Source organism: Pteronotus mesoamericanus, unplaced genomic scaffold (assembly GCF_021234165.1).
Source record: "Pteronotus mesoamericanus isolate MK-2021 breed Mesoamerican mustached bat unplaced genomic scaffold, CSHL_Meso_final contig_291, whole genome shotgun sequence".
Taxonomy (NCBI): Eukaryota; Metazoa; Chordata; class Mammalia; order Chiroptera; family Mormoopidae; genus Pteronotus; species Pteronotus mesoamericanus.
Genome location: NW_026555124.1, coordinates 262,786 through 280,547, shown reverse-complemented (window position 1 = coordinate 280,547; position 17,762 = coordinate 262,786). Strand labels below are relative to the sequence as shown.

The 17,762-nt window shown below is 32.0% G+C and overlaps 1 protein-coding gene across 2 annotated transcripts in view; it reads right to left on the bottom strand.

Annotated features, from left to right (window-relative positions):
* Positions 1-17,762, bottom strand: part of USP34 (ubiquitin specific peptidase 34) — a 241,464-nt gene that overhangs the window by 28,828 nt on the left and 194,874 nt on the right. For both annotated transcript variants that reach the window (XM_054575403.1, XM_054575404.1), the window contains exons 51-65: positions 16,649-16,727; positions 15,390-15,443; positions 15,186-15,281; positions 11,482-11,546; positions 11,162-11,237; positions 11,024-11,071; positions 10,854-10,919; positions 8,943-9,023; positions 7,275-7,360; positions 6,517-6,685; positions 6,345-6,419; positions 4,575-4,726; positions 1,208-1,256; positions 1,019-1,123; positions 892-936 (exon numbers count right to left, since the gene is read on the bottom strand). In XM_054575403.1, coding sequence (XP_054431378.1) covers positions 892-936; positions 1,019-1,123; positions 1,208-1,256; positions 4,575-4,726; positions 6,345-6,419; positions 6,517-6,685; positions 7,275-7,360; positions 8,943-9,023; positions 10,854-10,919; positions 11,024-11,071; positions 11,162-11,237; positions 11,482-11,546; positions 15,186-15,281; positions 15,390-15,443; positions 16,649-16,727 — 1,246 coding nt within the window. The remainder of the gene's footprint in view (positions 1-891; positions 937-1,018; positions 1,124-1,207; positions 1,257-4,574; positions 4,727-6,344; positions 6,420-6,516; positions 6,686-7,274; positions 7,361-8,942; positions 9,024-10,853; positions 10,920-11,023; positions 11,072-11,161; positions 11,238-11,481; positions 11,547-15,185; positions 15,282-15,389; positions 15,444-16,648; positions 16,728-17,762) is intronic.

The following is a 17,762-nucleotide window of genomic DNA, read 5'->3' as shown; positions in this document are numbered from 1 at the left end:
AACTTAAAAAAGCAGGATCCAGCCCTGGCAGGTGTGGCTCAGTTGGTTGGAGCATCATCCTGTAAACCAAAGATGATGGGTTTGATTCCTGGTCAGGGCACATGCCTGGGTTGCAGGTTCAGTCCCAGGTAGGGGCATGTGTGAGAGGCAACTAATGTTTTTTTTCACATTTCTGTTTCTCTCTCTCCCCCCTACTCCCTCCCCTCTCCCCTCTCTTCCCTTCTCTCTAAAATCAGTAAGTATGTCCTCAGGTGAGGATGATTTAAAAAAAAAAAAAAAGGCCAAAGGAAAAAAAGCAGGATCAGCTGGAAATAAAAAGTCAATTGCATGGGAACCACATATAACAGAAAACATGAATTTTTCTGTATGTTAATTTGGAAAACAAAATTCAAAACTCAAATGAGACAACCATATTTACAGAAAAATTTAGATTAAAAGTTTCTTGTAGCAACTTTTGACCTCAGATAATCTGTATTAATATTTGACATGTATTATCAAAGTAACACATTTTCATTTTACAAAAAAATATTTTTGTACACTATTTTATTCCATTTTTAAAATATACTTACCATCTATCCAGTATTCTGGTTAGTCTATTTTCTTTCTTGGGCACAATTATATGCTTAAAACCAAACAACACTAAAGCTTAGTTTCTAAGTGGGACTCTGATCAATGTTGAACCTATATGTAAATTTATATTTAACTGAGAAAATTACATTTGTGATAAGACTTCGAGTTAACTCAGTTTATTCAAGTTACATACTTAAAAATAGTTATGTTATGGGGGAACTGTGATAAATATTTTTCAAGGACAATTACAAAGGTTCATTTGAAAGCATTGTTGATACTGGTAGTAGTTTTAAAAATACGAATTAATGAATTTCTGCATACCTCAGGAGTCAGTTTTGCTATTGATGTGAAAAGCATAGATACAATCTAAAAGAGAAAAAGGAGAATTTCAGAATATTCCTTTTAAAACTACTAAAAATTTGCTTTAAGACTGTTTCTCAGCACTTACATGCTCTGCAAGTCGATTATTGTATCGACATAGGCTAAAAATCAGGTTACAAGTTTGTCTGATATTGATGCCATCACGAATGTGTTGAAACAAGAAGGGAAATCCCTGTCAAAACAAAAGTTTTCTGCTTAAGAACTGCTGTTATTATTTTTGTGATTATCAAATGGTCTAATACAAAGCAGGTATTACCTTTCCTCCTGTTAATGCTGCCATGTCAGTCTGTGATAATGTTAAATGCCTGAAAGAAAACATTAATAGAAATTAGTTTTTCTTCCCTCTGTACTACTTTGTAGCTATTTGCTTCACAAAACGCATCAAAATTATCGATTCAATCTTAACTATTCCAAGTGACCACCATAAAGTGATTCTGAACTATCTGCTAGCTAAACTTGCTTGCTCGATATATATTAGACAATGTCTTCAAGATTCCAAAATTGGTATGTATAAGCTCAAATACAATGTATCTCCATTTAATTAGTTTTATATTTTGTTATAACACTAGAATAGGTTTAATTTAGATAGCTTCTTTTGAAATGAGAACCTTCAAAACAAACTTACAAGAAATACTAGAAAGTTTTACTTCCCAGTCTAAAACTACTACATATGTCTTTTAAACTTACAGAAAATTTTAGTACAAAAACAGAAATATTATAAGCATCCCATCACTCAGCTTCAAATTACCAATTCATGGCCGGTCAGATTTCATTTGTACCTCCTATTCACTAAACATGGACTATTCTGAAGCAATTCCAGATATTTTATCATTTAATCTATAAATCTCAACACATATTGCTAACAGATATTTTTAAATATGTGACCATACTCCCATTATTTACAGCCAAAATTAATCAACAATTCCTATCACACAGCATCCAGTTTCTAAAAAATATTTTATATTTAATTTGTTTGAATCAGAATCCAAATAAAGTCCTCTGTTGCAACTGGTTGAAATGATCTTTCAAATCTCTTTCATACTACTGGTTACCCCTGATTTTGTTTTTACCTTGCAATTTATCTGCTAAAGAAAGCAGGTGGTTTGTCCTATAGTATTTCCCACATTTCCATTTTGTACCCTGTGGTGGTGTTTTAGGATGTTCCCCTGTCCCCATATTTCCTGTAAAATGTTAGTTCTAGAGACTTGATCAAATCTAGGTTTGATATCTCCAGGAGGCACACAATTAAAAGTCGACTCTCTTTGTGCAATGTTTTCAGCCAATGACTACCATTTCCTAGATCAGATATTTCATTTGGGATGTAAAACATTGATATTCTAATTCCAGTACTACTTGCTTATTTATTAGCTCAAACACCTCTCTGACAACAAACTTCTTCTCACTTACCATTTGGTTGCCACAAATTAATTCTTGCAGGTAAAGATAAGTGCCTAATATCATTCCTTTATTAGCATTTCCAAAGTTATGATTTGGTTTCCTAATATACTCCAAAGGCTGTGAGTAGGTTTTTTTATTTTGTTTTTAGATATTATTATGAACTCATGGATTTAAACATCTGTGATATATTTTAGTCCACCGGTAGTTATTATTATTGATGCTCAGGCTGTCCAATCTATGACCAGCATATAACTCTTTAAATTGGTTCTTTTAACATGACCTCAGTAGGCTTTGATAGCCTCTTTGTTTTCCAAGGTGACAAAACATTCCCAGCTTCCCATTCATTTCTTGCTGAAGACCTGAAATCGGCCATATTTCCAAGGAACCATAATTTTTTTTCAGTGGACAAAGGTATCTAAAGACTATCATCTAGATGCTAAGAGCATTCATTCATTCATTCTGAGGACAGTATTTCTAGGTTTTTTCAGAACATTGAGGTATATAATACATTTTTTGTTCCCCTAAGACAAAATTACATCATGAATGCTGAAATTTACAAATTCAGTTTTAAAGAAGTTATGTAAAAACCCTATTATTTCATATTTGTTTTTTTGCTAAAAATCTTGGTTTCTAATGACATTAATAATTGCTTGCTTTATTCTATAATATAAAAAGTTTCAGAATAATTTCAAAAGTTTATGATAATTTTATAATTCTTTTTGTCCTCCAGGTACCTCCTACTAGCAATTTATAGTTAAATTAACATGCGCTAAAGTTACTTTAATCAACCCTTTTCCATGACTATGCCACCAGCTCAATACCATAGTTAGGTTCATTTATTTCAGTCTGCTTTTGATTTTTAGGGATTGCATTTAATTATTTAATTAATAATTATATTAAACATTTACATGATTCCAAAGTTAAAACTAAAAAAATAAAATTATGTATATTCAAATAAGCCAAGCTTTCATTCCTTTCCCCTCCAGCCTATTATCCCTCCCCCAATCATAGGAAGCTATTTCTTTTTTATTTTGATTTAGTCTTCAAATGAAAAATAACATAGTCAATTTTTATCTGTAGTATTTATGTGCTACCAAGTGCTGCAAACACCAAATTAGTGAATACTCAGCCATTGCTTGTAGGGGAAACACAAGGTTTAGTTTTCTGTAGGACTCTGGTCAAATTTCCATCAACCGATAGATACATTACCTTTTTAAATTCAATACATCATCGACTTATTAGCATTCAACTCACAGCAAACAGCACCATAGCTCATACCTGAATGAAGCTTATGTAACAATATATTTTCTCCCAAAGGCATATTATAGCCTTCTGGAGCTTAGGAACACTAGACAGCACTTAACATTATGTTCAGGGGTCACTTTAAACTGCCAAGTCACCAACAAAAAACAGAAATTTGAAAAATGTGACATATACTGTAAAAAAGACATTGTTTACAATATGCAATCTAAAATAAGAATGCACAGCATCACCATAATTGACCTCAGCTGGGAAAGCATACAACAGGCAACTCAAAATTTTCCCCTGACTCTGTACATGTAATTTCTGCAGCCCATAAATGACTGTAAAGGCTCCTTCAGTATTGATTTTGGGATTACAAAAAAATTTTAGCAAGCACGCAAATTCGCAAACAGGAGGATCTATGAAGACACACTCCCTTCTCCCTCTCTCATAGCCTCCCCTTTCTTAAAAAGTAGCATACTATATATACTTTCTCTATCTTGCTTTTTTGACTTAGTAATATTTATCCTAAAAATTTCTAAGGTAGTACAGATATATTCCATGTTTCCTTTGTTCAGCTATAGAGTACTCTGTTGAGTGGATGCCCTGTTCGTTCAGACAGTCGTAGATGGACATCTCCAGCCTTTTGTTATTTCAAACGCTACTGCAATAAATAGCAGTGCAGGTATATTTTTCTATATTTGGGGAAAAGATTCTTAGACGTGAAACTACTATGTTAAAGGATGAATGCACATATAATTTTGCTAGATATTTTACTGTGTATATTTCTAACATAACTCAGATAAAGTAAGAGTTTGGTACAAAGGAATGAAATACTTAAGCTACAAGAGTTTGGTAAATTGTAACGTTATTTAAAAGGAGTTAAGTAACAAAAATTACTGAGTTAATAATGGTAAAACAATCATGTAAAAAAGAGTAAAACTGAACATGCTTTAAGCATTTTGAATGTTGAAGCATTTCACCTTTCTGAGCGAGACTGTTCAACCAAAAGAGCAACTAAAGCTATCATTTTTTCAAGGGCAGCTGGCCTGTATTTTTCTTCTGCCAGAGAGAGGATATCTTCTTCCTCCTCCTCTTCTTCCCCTTCTTCCTCTGACAGTACTTCAACTTGAGGCTAGAGCAAAATATCCAATTTTAACATATTAGTTTTTAACATTATATTGAGAGCATGTAACTTGATTGTTTTATGTAACTATCAAGGGTAGATGGCAGGAGTATGTATCATGAAAAACAACCACTCAAAGTCTAACCCTAACTGTAAAAGTCTAAACCACATTCACAACAATTTTAGACCTAATAGGCAGAAAAGTAAAGAGCAGTAATTCCCAATTCTGTAATCATTTACCTCACCTAAGAGATAAATCCCTTTACTAATTTCTTTTTTTCTTATGGGCAAGCCCTTTTGAAAATAAATCAGGATCAAAATTTACGCATATGATAAAACAGTATTTCCTATTTAATAAAACTGCCAGCTACACAAATTAAGGCATCCTTATTTGTAGTTGTCAAATAATTGAAATAGCAGGGATATTATATTCCTGGCTGGTGTGGCTCAGTGGACTGTGTGTCAGCCTGTGTACCAAAGCGTCACCAGTTTGATTCCCAGTCAGGGCACACGCCTGGGTTGTGGGCCAGATCCCCAGTAGGAAGCATGAGAGGGGAAACCACACACTGATGTTTCTCTATGTCTCCTTCTCTTTCCCTACCCCTCTTTCTAAAAATAAATAAAAATCTTTTTTTAAAAAAACAACACCTAACTTAAAAAAACAACAACAAAGAGCAGACATTTCAAAGAGATGCTCATTTGGGCTTTGAAATGCAAGAGACTAAAAAGGTTTTATGATCTAACAAAGCAAAAGAAAAACAGTCTGAAAAAGGAGCCATAGAGGTTAGAATTATATAACTGTCCATAATCTGAAAAGCATTACAGCATAGTGATTTAATAGTTTAGGTCAAGAGTCTGACAAAGAATCAAAGCCCACCTCACTGTGATCTAAAACAAGTTAATGTCTTTATGCCCCAAGTTCCTCATCTATAAAATGGAAATAACAAAACTACTTACCTCTGCTAGGGTTGCAAAAATAATTAAACTCAGCAAACAGTACCATGGTTCATGCCTGAATCAAGTTCAGCTAATACATGTATATTCTCCCTAATGCACAGTATGGCCTTCTGGAGCTTAGGAACACTAGAGAGCACTTAGTATTATGCTAAATGCAAATAGAGCATTCAATCCAAAGTGGTCATTAGAGAGAAAAAAATTCATATAATGCTTTAATATACAAATAGACCTGCTATTTAAAATTTTAAAAGGCTCTGACAAACTCAATAGTGAAGGGCTTAAAAAATGGGCAACAAAAATGTTCATCAAAACAACGTGACAGATCTGAATCCGAAAGTAGGTGGTGGCCATTTTTGCCTAAATTTATTTGTTTATTTGTTCCAAATAAAGTGAAATTTATTACTTGATTGTTTCTTCTCTTGCTACATACATTAAAAGTATCAAACTTAGACCCTTAAAATTATCTAATATCAGCGTACTGGTGAAATTTATTACTTGATTCTTCTCTTGCTACATACATTAAAAGTATCAATCAAACTTAGACCCTTAAAATTATCTAATATCAGTGCCAGAAGGCACTTCAAAGGGTTTTAATATCTAATGATTTTCCATGATACAAATTTGTAAACATGATCCCTAAATCCCTAAAATATGACAGAACTGTACTTACATTTTCAGGCCCTTTGGTTCCCATGTAAAAATGTACCATGGTAGATATGGCTTGCAATGAAAGCAAAAACTGGCTCTAAAAATAAAAACAGTATTTAACAATAATATAAATATGAGTTTTAAATACTGAAAATAGGTACATAATGCCAGAAATAAACAAGATACAGCCTCACCTCTTCTTCACCCATTTTTGCAAATTCATAAAGAAAGGCAAAATACTCTGTAAGATGTTTACTATGAGGTTTTACACCATGTTCCATAATTAATAACAGAGTTCTCACAAATCGAGTGACACAAGAACGACCACCAATATCTTCTACTGAGGCATCCATATCATCTGACCTGAAAATACAATTTAACACATCTTAGAGAAAATATGAAGTCTGGAGGAGATGGATATTCTAGGAGAATTGTTTTGAAAAACCTGAATTTCTCTTTTTCATTTTTGTAATAATAAATACTAATTACAACAATGTAAGTAGCTGAATTCTAATTATTGTGTCTGGCTAAATCAATCCAAACAAAAGATGGAGTTATTTGTACAGGATTTTAAAGATGCACTTTAAAGTTTTCACTTTTTATTTTATAACAACCCTTCTTGGGTTTGTATTATAACAGATTATTTTTAAATAAAAGAACTTAAATATTTCATTGTGGACATTTAAAAAATACTTTGTCTTTGAGCGGTGTGGCTCTCAGTTGGGTGTAATCCCGCAAAGCAAAAGGTCGCCAGTTTGTTTCCTGCTTAGGCACATGCTTGGGTTGTGGATTTAGTTCCAAGTTGGGGTGCATACGAGAGGCAACAGCTGGATGTTTTTCTTTCTTTCTCCCTCCCTTCCCCTCTCTCTAAAAATAAATAAACTTTAAAAAATATTTTGTAGGCAGATCATTAAAAAGCTTAAAAATAAAATGTTCAAGAGATACTTCTTACCCATCTTCTATTCCTGGCTGTAGATAGAGATGAGCATGCACAGGTCTAAGTCTCTGAATCACATGGATACACAAACGCTGAAACATCTATAAATGAGAAGATATAACAAACCAAGAGCCAACTCACATTAGACACTGAAAAATTAACACAATTCAAAAAATTTTCTGCCATTCATTTATATTTGCCCACAGATTAAAGCTATTGCCTTTCTAAAGCTTTTGTGGAGTCTCAACTACAGACTGAAGATGTAAGGCAAAGTTAGCCTGAAAAACAATATTTAGTTTTACAATAGGGAAAAAGAGAAACAAATGATACATTTCAGGAATAGAGACTACAAAAAACAAAGTTTCATAAAACTCTCTTAACCAGTGGAGAGTCTCTAAGTAAAATATACAAATGGCCAATAAGCACATGAAAAGATGTTCAATATCATTAATTATTAGGGGAATACAGACCAAAACCAAAACAAGATACGACTTCATAATCATGAGAATGGGTAAAATAAACGATAGTAAACAATGTTAAAGAAGATGTAGTGAAACTGGAACCCTCATAGATTGCTGGTGGAAATACAGACTGGTGCAGAAACTATGAAAAACAGTTTGGTAGTTCTAAAATTGTTAAACATTAAGTTACCCAGGTGTTCTACTCCTGGGTACTTATCAAAAAATACTGAAAACCTATGTCCACACAAGTATTTGTACATAAATGTTCACAGCACCGTTATTCAAAATAGCCAAAAAATGGAAACATCCCAAGTGTTCATTAATTGCTGAATGAATAAACAAAATTTAGAATATCCATTTAATGGAATATTATTTGGCAATGAAAAGAAATGAAGTAGAAATACATGATACAACATGGATAAATCTTGAAATCATTGTTAAATCAAAGAAGCCAGTCACAAAAGACCACATACTGTATGTTTGCATTTATATGAAATGGTCATAATAGGCAAATATAGAAAGAGAAAGTAGATTAGTGGTTGTCAGTGGCTGGTGAGAAGAGACAGGATAAAGTGGGGTGTGACTGCTAATATATAGGGAGCTTCTTTTTGGAATGTTATACTATCAGATAGATAATGGTTGCACAAGTTCGGAAACCTATCAAAAACCACTAAATTTTACACTTGGAAAGGTTTGGGTGAATTTCATAATACAAGAATTATACCTCAAAAATAACTGAAATGTGACATATTTCAGATAAAATTTTTGATTTTGTGTCACAAATGAATATAAAGTAATATTAAGATTTTCCTTGTCTAAATTTTTCAATTAGCAAAACAAATATTCATCTGACAGCTCAGGACTTGTCACAGAAATGAGTTAGAAACTATTCATTTCATTCCTCATGTTCAGAATATCTAAGGAACTGAAAAAGAATCAGTACAACTCAAAAGCAGACAGAGTAGGATCTGAGAGAAAAAGTGGTTATAGCTATCTTCCTATCACCAGGACATGGGAATGACTTAAGTCACTCGATTGAAATAACATTTGATTTGCTAAAAAAAAAAAAAAAAAGCAAGCTGGTGAAAACAATAGAAAAACGACTTTTATGGTGAGAGGCTGATCTTTCCAAACTACCATAAAAGGTGGGTTAAGACACAGTTTCAGGCAATTTTAGAATTAACCTGAAAGCCATTTCTTTTTCAAATAAAATTTTTCTTACCTGTCTCACAATTTGATTAGGGCACTTAATTAATATCTGCATTGGCCACCAGTCATCATCAGCCATGCGGTCCAAAAACCACTGTAAAAAAAGGGTAATTTTAACATTTAACCAATGCTTGTTGGGATAAAAATCATGTAAGGATTTTACTTCTTGTCAGTGTTTCAATTATTTTAAGTTCTCACCAAAACAGATTCTTTCATTGTTAGAAAGTCCAAAATCTAAACTGACTGAATCATAATCAGGATTACCTTATTACAGAATTCCATGGATGCCATTTATATCACCATCCACAACCTGCATAATGGCAACCTGCAGTGCTTATAATAAAATGAATACTATTTTCCTCTTAGTCCTCGTAATGTCATACTGTAGAATCTTTTTTGTCTTGTTATGATCAGAGTATGATTCATTTTCTTCATGTTTAAAAACAAATTATGTTCTCTTGATAACAAAAACATGCTTCTTTATCTAAGCTAAGAGCAATTTCCCACTGATTTCAACATATCTATTAATCACACATTTAGCTCCTCTATTGAATTGTACTGTCATTTATGCATACACACAATTAATGAAAACTAGAAATTTTTAACCCCTTGACAGAGTTCCAAAGGCAAATCTTTAGTAAAAAAACTGAAGTAAAAAATTTATTAAAAAATCAACAAAACAAATTATGACCTAACCAACCACCCTCTGCATCTATGAAACAGTGTAAAAATCATAAGGTGGAAGGGGAATAGAGAAACATGTTAAATTAACACCAGGAGTGTGCAATCAGTCAAAGCCAGCCATGTGGAAAATCCTACACAACTAATGACAAAGTGGCAGAGAAGAAAAGAAAGTAACTTAATAGATAAAGGAAGATTTAAGAGACAAAAGCAAAAATGTGGACTTTGAACAGCCATTTAAACACACCATTGAAAAGAACACTTTTAGACAATTAGAGAAACCTGAACACGGACTAGGTACTGGATGTAAAGGAATTGGTTCTAATTTTACCAGGAGTGAATGGAATCATGTTATATAAATATTTTCAAAGTTCTCATCTATTAGAGATACACACTGAACATTTTTGGGTGTATGATATAGTATCTGCATTTGTTTTAAGATATTTCAGCTGAGAAAAGATGAGGGAGGGGCAGAAATATATAAAAACAAAAAAATGTTACCTTTTGTTGAGATTGGGCAATAAGTACATCTTTCTATCTTTGTGCATGTTTTGAAACGTTCATTATTAAGTTTTGAAAAATTAAGCCTTTGTGTTTGAAATTTATAAGATTCTCCTATTTCATCACTACAAGGTATAATTAGATGACCTTCTATATAAGAAAAAAATTGTCAACGAATTTCATCTCTATTGCATACTATGCTATCTCTTGCCTCTTGAAAATCTGTAAGACTTGGATTCCCAGCAAGGTTTACATCACTTTGTAAGCAAATAAAAAATGATAAATGATATTAAGATGGCAATATGGTTAAGCGATCAATATCTGTGTACAATTATCCTTAGAGATGTCTCTCTCTTATAATGCAATATGGGAACAGATAAAATGGAACATAAACTCATCTACTGGTACGTATGTATTTTTTCTCAGAGTGGGAGGGGAAATAAACATTTTAAGTATTTTCTGTTAACATTCAAGAATAGTTAAGAAATATCTGGTAGTCTTTGAATTTTCTATACTTTTTCCTTCTAATACATGGTGAGGGGAACCAAAGGATTTTTAAGTAACTTAAAAATCAATTATTTAACCAGTATAATAGATTTAATACATAAATTTTAACTTTCAGACATCAAGTGATTTTTAGGAACAACTCAAACTCGGCTCCCTATTATCCGATAGATAAAGCAATTTTGTTGTAGCACCTAAGTTAAGAAAACGTAACAAAAAAGTTAATTATTCAACTCACCTCACAAGCTGCTTGACTATTATTAAACTGTTTGGTCAATAATTCAATCCATTGAAGCATTGTGGGCTAAAAGAAGAAGAAGAAGTCGTCAAGGCATAAGAATTTCTCAGCTAAAAACAATAAAAACCAAAAGATATCAAACACAGAAATGCACAAAATATAATACATACCTTTTCTTTTGAATGAATAAATGTCTCTAGGACAAAGGAAGTGCTTAACTGGAAAAAAAAAGGATAAAATTAAGCAAGAAATAATTCATTATTTTAAGTAGTCAATTTTGAAAAAATTATCAAAGTCTTATGTATTACCTTTGCAGTCATTAGGGATACAGCTTTAGGATCTGGTAATGTACTAGGAATACAACTACACAACTGCCACATAAACCTAGAATTTAAAAATAAGTTGACGTTCTTGCAGAGAATACTTTAAATGTGTAACACAAAAAAAGGTAAATGGGGGATAAATGGTGACAGAGGGAGATTTGACTTTGGGTGGTAAACACACAGTACAATATACAGATGATGTGTTACAAAAATGTACCCCTGAATCCTATACAATTTTATTAACCAATGTTACCCTAATAAATTCAATAAAATTTAAAAAAAGTTACTAAATTTACCATACTTACCCAAAATACGTATGTTCAAAAATATTTTTGTCTTGAAGAAACTGCATGTTATCATGCCAAATCCACTGAAGAAAAAAAAATATTATCAGATATCAGAAGCCATTTGCTTCATTACATTTTACTAATATTTTAAGAAACAAAATTCCCAAAATCCATAAACTTAAAATTCAGGTTGATTTTTTTTCCAGATATATGAACATGAAAGTACTATAAGATACTAATCCTGCTCCAATTTATCACTGTACATCTGGCTACGTCAAGTGATTATGGTTTTTAAGAAATGTATGTATAAACTAAGAACTCTGATATCCCATCTCTTTGAAGAACAAATACATAAATGAGTAAAACTATATCACATTACATTTTGGTAAGAATAGGTTATGAGAGAAAGTATGTTTAAAAACTGGTAAAATAAAAAACTTTAATTCAGTCTGGGAGACCTATATGTGAGGTGACTTCCCTGTTTACTCTATAACAATCACGAAAAATATTTCTGCCATTAGCCCTGTTGAATTGCTTTGCTGTCTTTAGTTTGTATGTTCCTTCATCTCTTTGAATATCTTAAACATGCTCTAAGTCACTGTCAAGCAGTTCTACGACGTTATTTTTATCTGGAACAATTTTTTTTCTGATTATTGATAATACTGGCTGTCTTTATCCCCTTAAAGATTTTCAACTACCTCCACCAACCCTGCCTCTAGCCCCCTACAAGTCCAGAACGAGGTTTTAAAATCACATCTATTAGGACTCCTGCTCTACATTATATTTAGAAAACCACAACTAGTCACTGAATGGCTTTTTTTCAGAGTTCTTGGTCCTCTAGCATTTCTAGGAGTACAGCTTTCTAAAAAGAAAATGGTGGCCACAGGGAGTTTGACAGCACTCACCTATCCCAATTCAGCACCTTTTCCCAGCAATTGAGCCCTATTCAAAGTTTCTTGCTTTTAGCTAGGAACTGTCTCCTTGATGTTACAAGACGTGAACCTGTGGCCACCATTATCTGCTTTGGACCTAAAGCCTGGTAGTCCATGATTTTCATCAGACTTACTGCATTTAATTCTGTTCCATAGAAATATTCATCTTGTTTTTTGATTGTCCTTTTTGCTTAATATCAATACAACATATGTGGAGCCAACTGGGTGTGTCTTAGTGTGAAACTATTACACAACACTGATCAGAGAAAACTTTCCTAAGTGTTTTCTATATACCCGTCCAACTTCATCTTGGATCACTCTTCCTTGCACTTACCCATCATTCACAGCTACAGATGTCACCTTTCAGCCCCTAAACCATGCCAAGAAGCTCTATCCTTCCTCAGGAAATGGTACATAATGTTGTCTTTGCCTGAAGTACTCTTCACATGATTAACTCCTCACTAACTTTCAAGTCAAACTTGAAAGACACATTTTCTGATCACCTTCCCCAGCACTCCCAATTCAATTAGCCTTTGTGTGCACTCTACTTGTTTTATCCGTAATTGTCACTACAATCTATGATGTTTTTTTACTCATTTTATGGTTCTAAAATTTCGTATTTACCTTCTGGAAATGTCTGCTACTAGCTATAATTTAACTGAACAAATCTAAAGGTCCAGATTCCAGTTTATATTTAAAATCTATATTAAAGTAAAAATATAATACTGTTACTTAACATTAATTTTTGGTAAAATATATGTGCAGGGAAACATTTTAAATTAAGCTGAAACTGCCCTAGTTGGTGTGGCTCAGTGGATTGAAAGCCAGCCTGTGAACCAAAGGGTTGCTGGTTTGATTCCCAGTGGGGCACATGGCTGGGTTGCAGGCCAGGTCCCCGGTTGAGGGGCGCATGAGGCAACCACACATTGATGTTTCTCTCCCTTTCTTCCTCCCTTCCTCTCTAAAACAAGCAAACAAACAAACAAACAAACAAATTCTTTAAAAAAATAAATTAAGCTGAAACTATGGTAGGAAAAAATAGTAGGTTTAGGTCTGCAATTAAGAATATTCTAACATAGTTCAGTATGTTTTTCTTGTCATTATTTCATTATTACAGTATGCAAATGTATGGGATTGCCTTTTGTCACGACATAAATCAGTGCTTTTCAAAGAATGCTTCAGAGAACTACGGGTTTCCCTATGACATTTTCAGGATGTCTGTAAGGTCAAAACCATTTTTTTACTCTCATTCTCTCCTCAGTATAACAATAAAGTTTTCCACAGGTTAAATGATGAGATCACAATAAACCAAATACAAAACCTCTTATGAGACACAAACTGTCTTGTATTAAATCAGATATTAAAGAGATTTACAAAAATGTAAAACAGGGACACTTTCTCACTGAATGGTGGTGTGCTAAGAAACATTTTTTCACATGATTAATTAGCTTGCCTAATTCCATCAACCAATTTACCTTTCTTAGTTTTTCTTCAATGTTACTACTAATTTTTCCACTTACTTTAACCTCATTAACTTTATATTAGTATGTCATGTATTTCTGTTATCTTTAAATGAATACAAATTTTAAAAATTTATTTTAATTTCTAATACGGTAAATATCGATATAACCACATTAAAACTACTGTTTAAAAAAACTCTAAAGTTGTCAATAATTTTTAAGAATATAAAGGCAGTTCAGAACCATTGATGTAAATGAACAATATACATCACTAAGGTTTTATTAAAAATTTCATTTTTATTTCACAAGTGGGCTGGCTGTCATTAAATACTATTGAGTTAAAAAGATAGATTATTGAGTCCTCATCTAGAACAAAGTCTAGATTCTAGGTTTATCTGAATACCTTGGGGGCATAAAGTTTTGCATGGAATGGTGATTCTAATCTATTCAACTTTAATTATGATGGTGGCTGAAATTATTGTACAAATAGGTGAGTTTAATAACCTAAGATCTAGTGAAGCATCTAATTTTTCTGGTAAATCCAATTCCAGGGCTTAAAGAAGACAATACTCTTAGCTTTTTTTTTTTTTTTTTTTTTTTTTTTAAGTAATATTACAGGTAGGCAAGACACCAGTTTATAGTACATATTTGGGGAAACAGAATCTACTCAGTTTTAAGGCTTGACCACACAGTGCAAATATCAACAAATCAATTGGTAAAAACTAAATTTTCTAGATGGAAGAGTATTGCTTTAGGTATAACTTTAATGAGATTTACTTTTTGTACTTTTTGAGTGAGTTTATAATACTGACACAGCAAACACTGAGTAATGATTACTTTTTATAAATCGTAAAACACTGAAGAAATATTACCACTTATTACATTATGAAACAGCCTCATTACTACAGATGAGACATACTTTTTAATATTAAAAATACATATTTCAAATGCATTTCAAATCCACATACATTGTACACTTGTAACGTGAAGGGCAAGTGAACACTTGCAATCCTATCACCAATAAGAACATGACCAACCATACAAGTTACTTCTGAGCTTGCCATAATTCCATCAACCATTTTGTCTTATTTTTCTTCAACGTTACTAATAATTTTCCACTCCCTTTGATTTCATTCACTTTATACTCACCTGTTGAACGTCAGTATTACTAAGAGTAGCTGCATACAGTGTTAATTAAATAAAGCATACCCTGGATTACAGATCCTAATGCTGTCATAGCCTGTTCTTGTAACATAGTACTTACATTATTACTTATAAAAATACTTAAAACATGCTTTCAAACTGTTGCTAAAGTTAAATTAACTTATACCTCTAGTAATTCTGATGAAACATCAAATTTGTATTCTTTTCCATTTTCTTCCTCTGGGTCCATGCGTTTGTAAAACAGCATATATGCACTGTGTGTCTTTAAGAAGAAAAAAGTACATTTTCACTTTGACAAAATATAACTATAAAAGTAGGCAACATGGAAAAAAGAAAACAATATAAAATTATATATGAAAGAAATGGTTACCTTTTCAAAAGAGAAATCCATAAATTTATCTGTAACAGAATCGTAGGTCTTGGTCTGTTTTAAAAAATAAGTTTCCTTCTTTAGAAAATGGGTATACTCAGCTCTGTTTACATATAAAATATTTCAAAAAAATGCTATTTAATACTATGTAATAACTTTGTAAATAGTTTTCAAATAGCATTACATTCATAAAAATTCTTGACAGAAGTTTTTGGCTAAGTGTACTAAAAAAATGGAGATTCAAAATATATTTTAAGGTACTTTACCATAATTTACATAAAGCATAAGAAAAAAATGAACTTGCAATTCAAAAAACTATCTTTTAAGAGAGAGCTTTTTGCAAAGTTTACTTTTACTTTTTTTATTTTTTATTTTTGAGGAAATGTCCTAGGAATAACATCTAGAGATGCAATCAGTTTAGTGATAGCTTCAGTGGTAACTCATTATTTACTTCCTCCTTCTACTCATTTACAAAGTGTTAGCAATTTTCCTACTACTTCTTTTCTCTTCAGGATGGTACATAAGAACACCAAAGAGCAATAAAAAAATGCCCTTCACTAAAGTCCAAAATGTGAAGTTACTTCACAACAAACATTGCTATTAAAATGAAAACTGGTCTATCTGGGCTTATCTGTGAAATGGAAAGACTATTAAACACATGACTTATAAGAATCAAAAGGGTATTAAAAAGTTTTCAGAAAACTGGTATTAGGATAAAATGCCTATGAAGAGTGAAATTATTACAATACTAATTCAACCTAATTGTCTTTTCTTATGTTTTATTTCTAATTATGTAACAGATATTCTTTTTCTACCCTCTCACTTGTAACAGCCAGGTTTCTACTGCTTTACAAAAGGCACTAAATGAATAATTCTTTAAATTTAGCTCAATTCAACTTCCTTGTCAAAAAGTGTTACTATTAAGTCAATAAAGAGTAATTTCTTTTGACTCTAATCCCAAAGCATTCAAGAAAACAACTTATTCAAGTATGTCTCATTGCAATGTAATTCAATTCCTATATTATTATTTAATTTTCAACTTGAAGTCTTAAAATTCTTAATCAGTTGAAGGCAGAAATAGTAATTATTAAAATATTTCCCAGTCCTATTATATACTACAAACACACTACGCTTTCAATAAATAACATTTAGATTTAATCATAGTGATTAAAAGGAAGGTGATTCTGCTATTGGATTTTATGATACTGTAAAGCATTTGAAAGGTCATGAACCATTTATAATTTCTCAATAAAACTTACTGTCATCTCTCCACCAAAACATTCAGAGGCAAGCTGAGCAGAATCAAAAGGTTTTACCTCAGCATCATTAAAAAGATACCTAAAACAGAGCACATAGTATTAATAAAGTATACATATATAATATCTCTATTATGTTTATTTTAAAAATATTTAGCTTACATACTGATATATTATAAATAATTATCAAACTATTATTAATATGAGGTAAATTCTAACTGAGCTCTTGTTTTGACCTCTCATCCACTAGAAATTGGGAATATAATTTTACAACATAGTCATAACTACCCTAAAATTTGACAGATCCATTTATAACCTAGAAGTAAAAGTTCATTAAAAAAAAAAAAATTAAAAGTATGCATAAATACTGAACAGAAAAAAGTTGGGATGAAACAACTTCCAAAGATGCCATTTTAAAATGTATGATCATGATAAAAAAAGATTTAAAATATTTTTATGGAAATACATTTAAATGGACAAAATAGTTACAGGTATCATGGACATGATGGCTAAAAGAGTGAGAAATAGTTGAACAAAACTATGCTAACTATAAATCAATGTACCAATGTAAATGTTCAAAGCAATACCCCCAACAGAACACTGCCTAGCATAGATGTCTCTCTGTACAGAAAATTCTACCTAACAACATCTGAAGACCAAAAAAAGTTATGAAAGAACTGATTTAATGACTTCCAACCATTAACTTGATAAAAGATGATAAAAAAGAATGTGGATCAAAGAGAAAAGGTAAGGTGAAGAAAATGAAGCATGAAGGTTAACTTCCTGCTAGATACAATATTTAAGGACATTGTGGCCACGTTATAGAAGGCAGTCAGTAAATAATAGCTCTTGAGTGGACACAGGTAAGATTTCGAAGGTGCAGTATTTTCCATGAATATAAAGCTGTGTGCAAAATTCTGTGTGTCATTTTTCTCAGGAAAACATTCATCAAATTTTCAGAAGAGGCTGGAGATCCATAAAGTTGAAGAATAATTGATTCATATTGTCTTTTGAAATTCACTTTCATTTAAAAATTCTGTCTAACCCCCTTCCTAAATTTATAGAAAGTTTTCAGAAAACTAAAATCAGAAAACAATATCTAAAGAGAAAACTATTA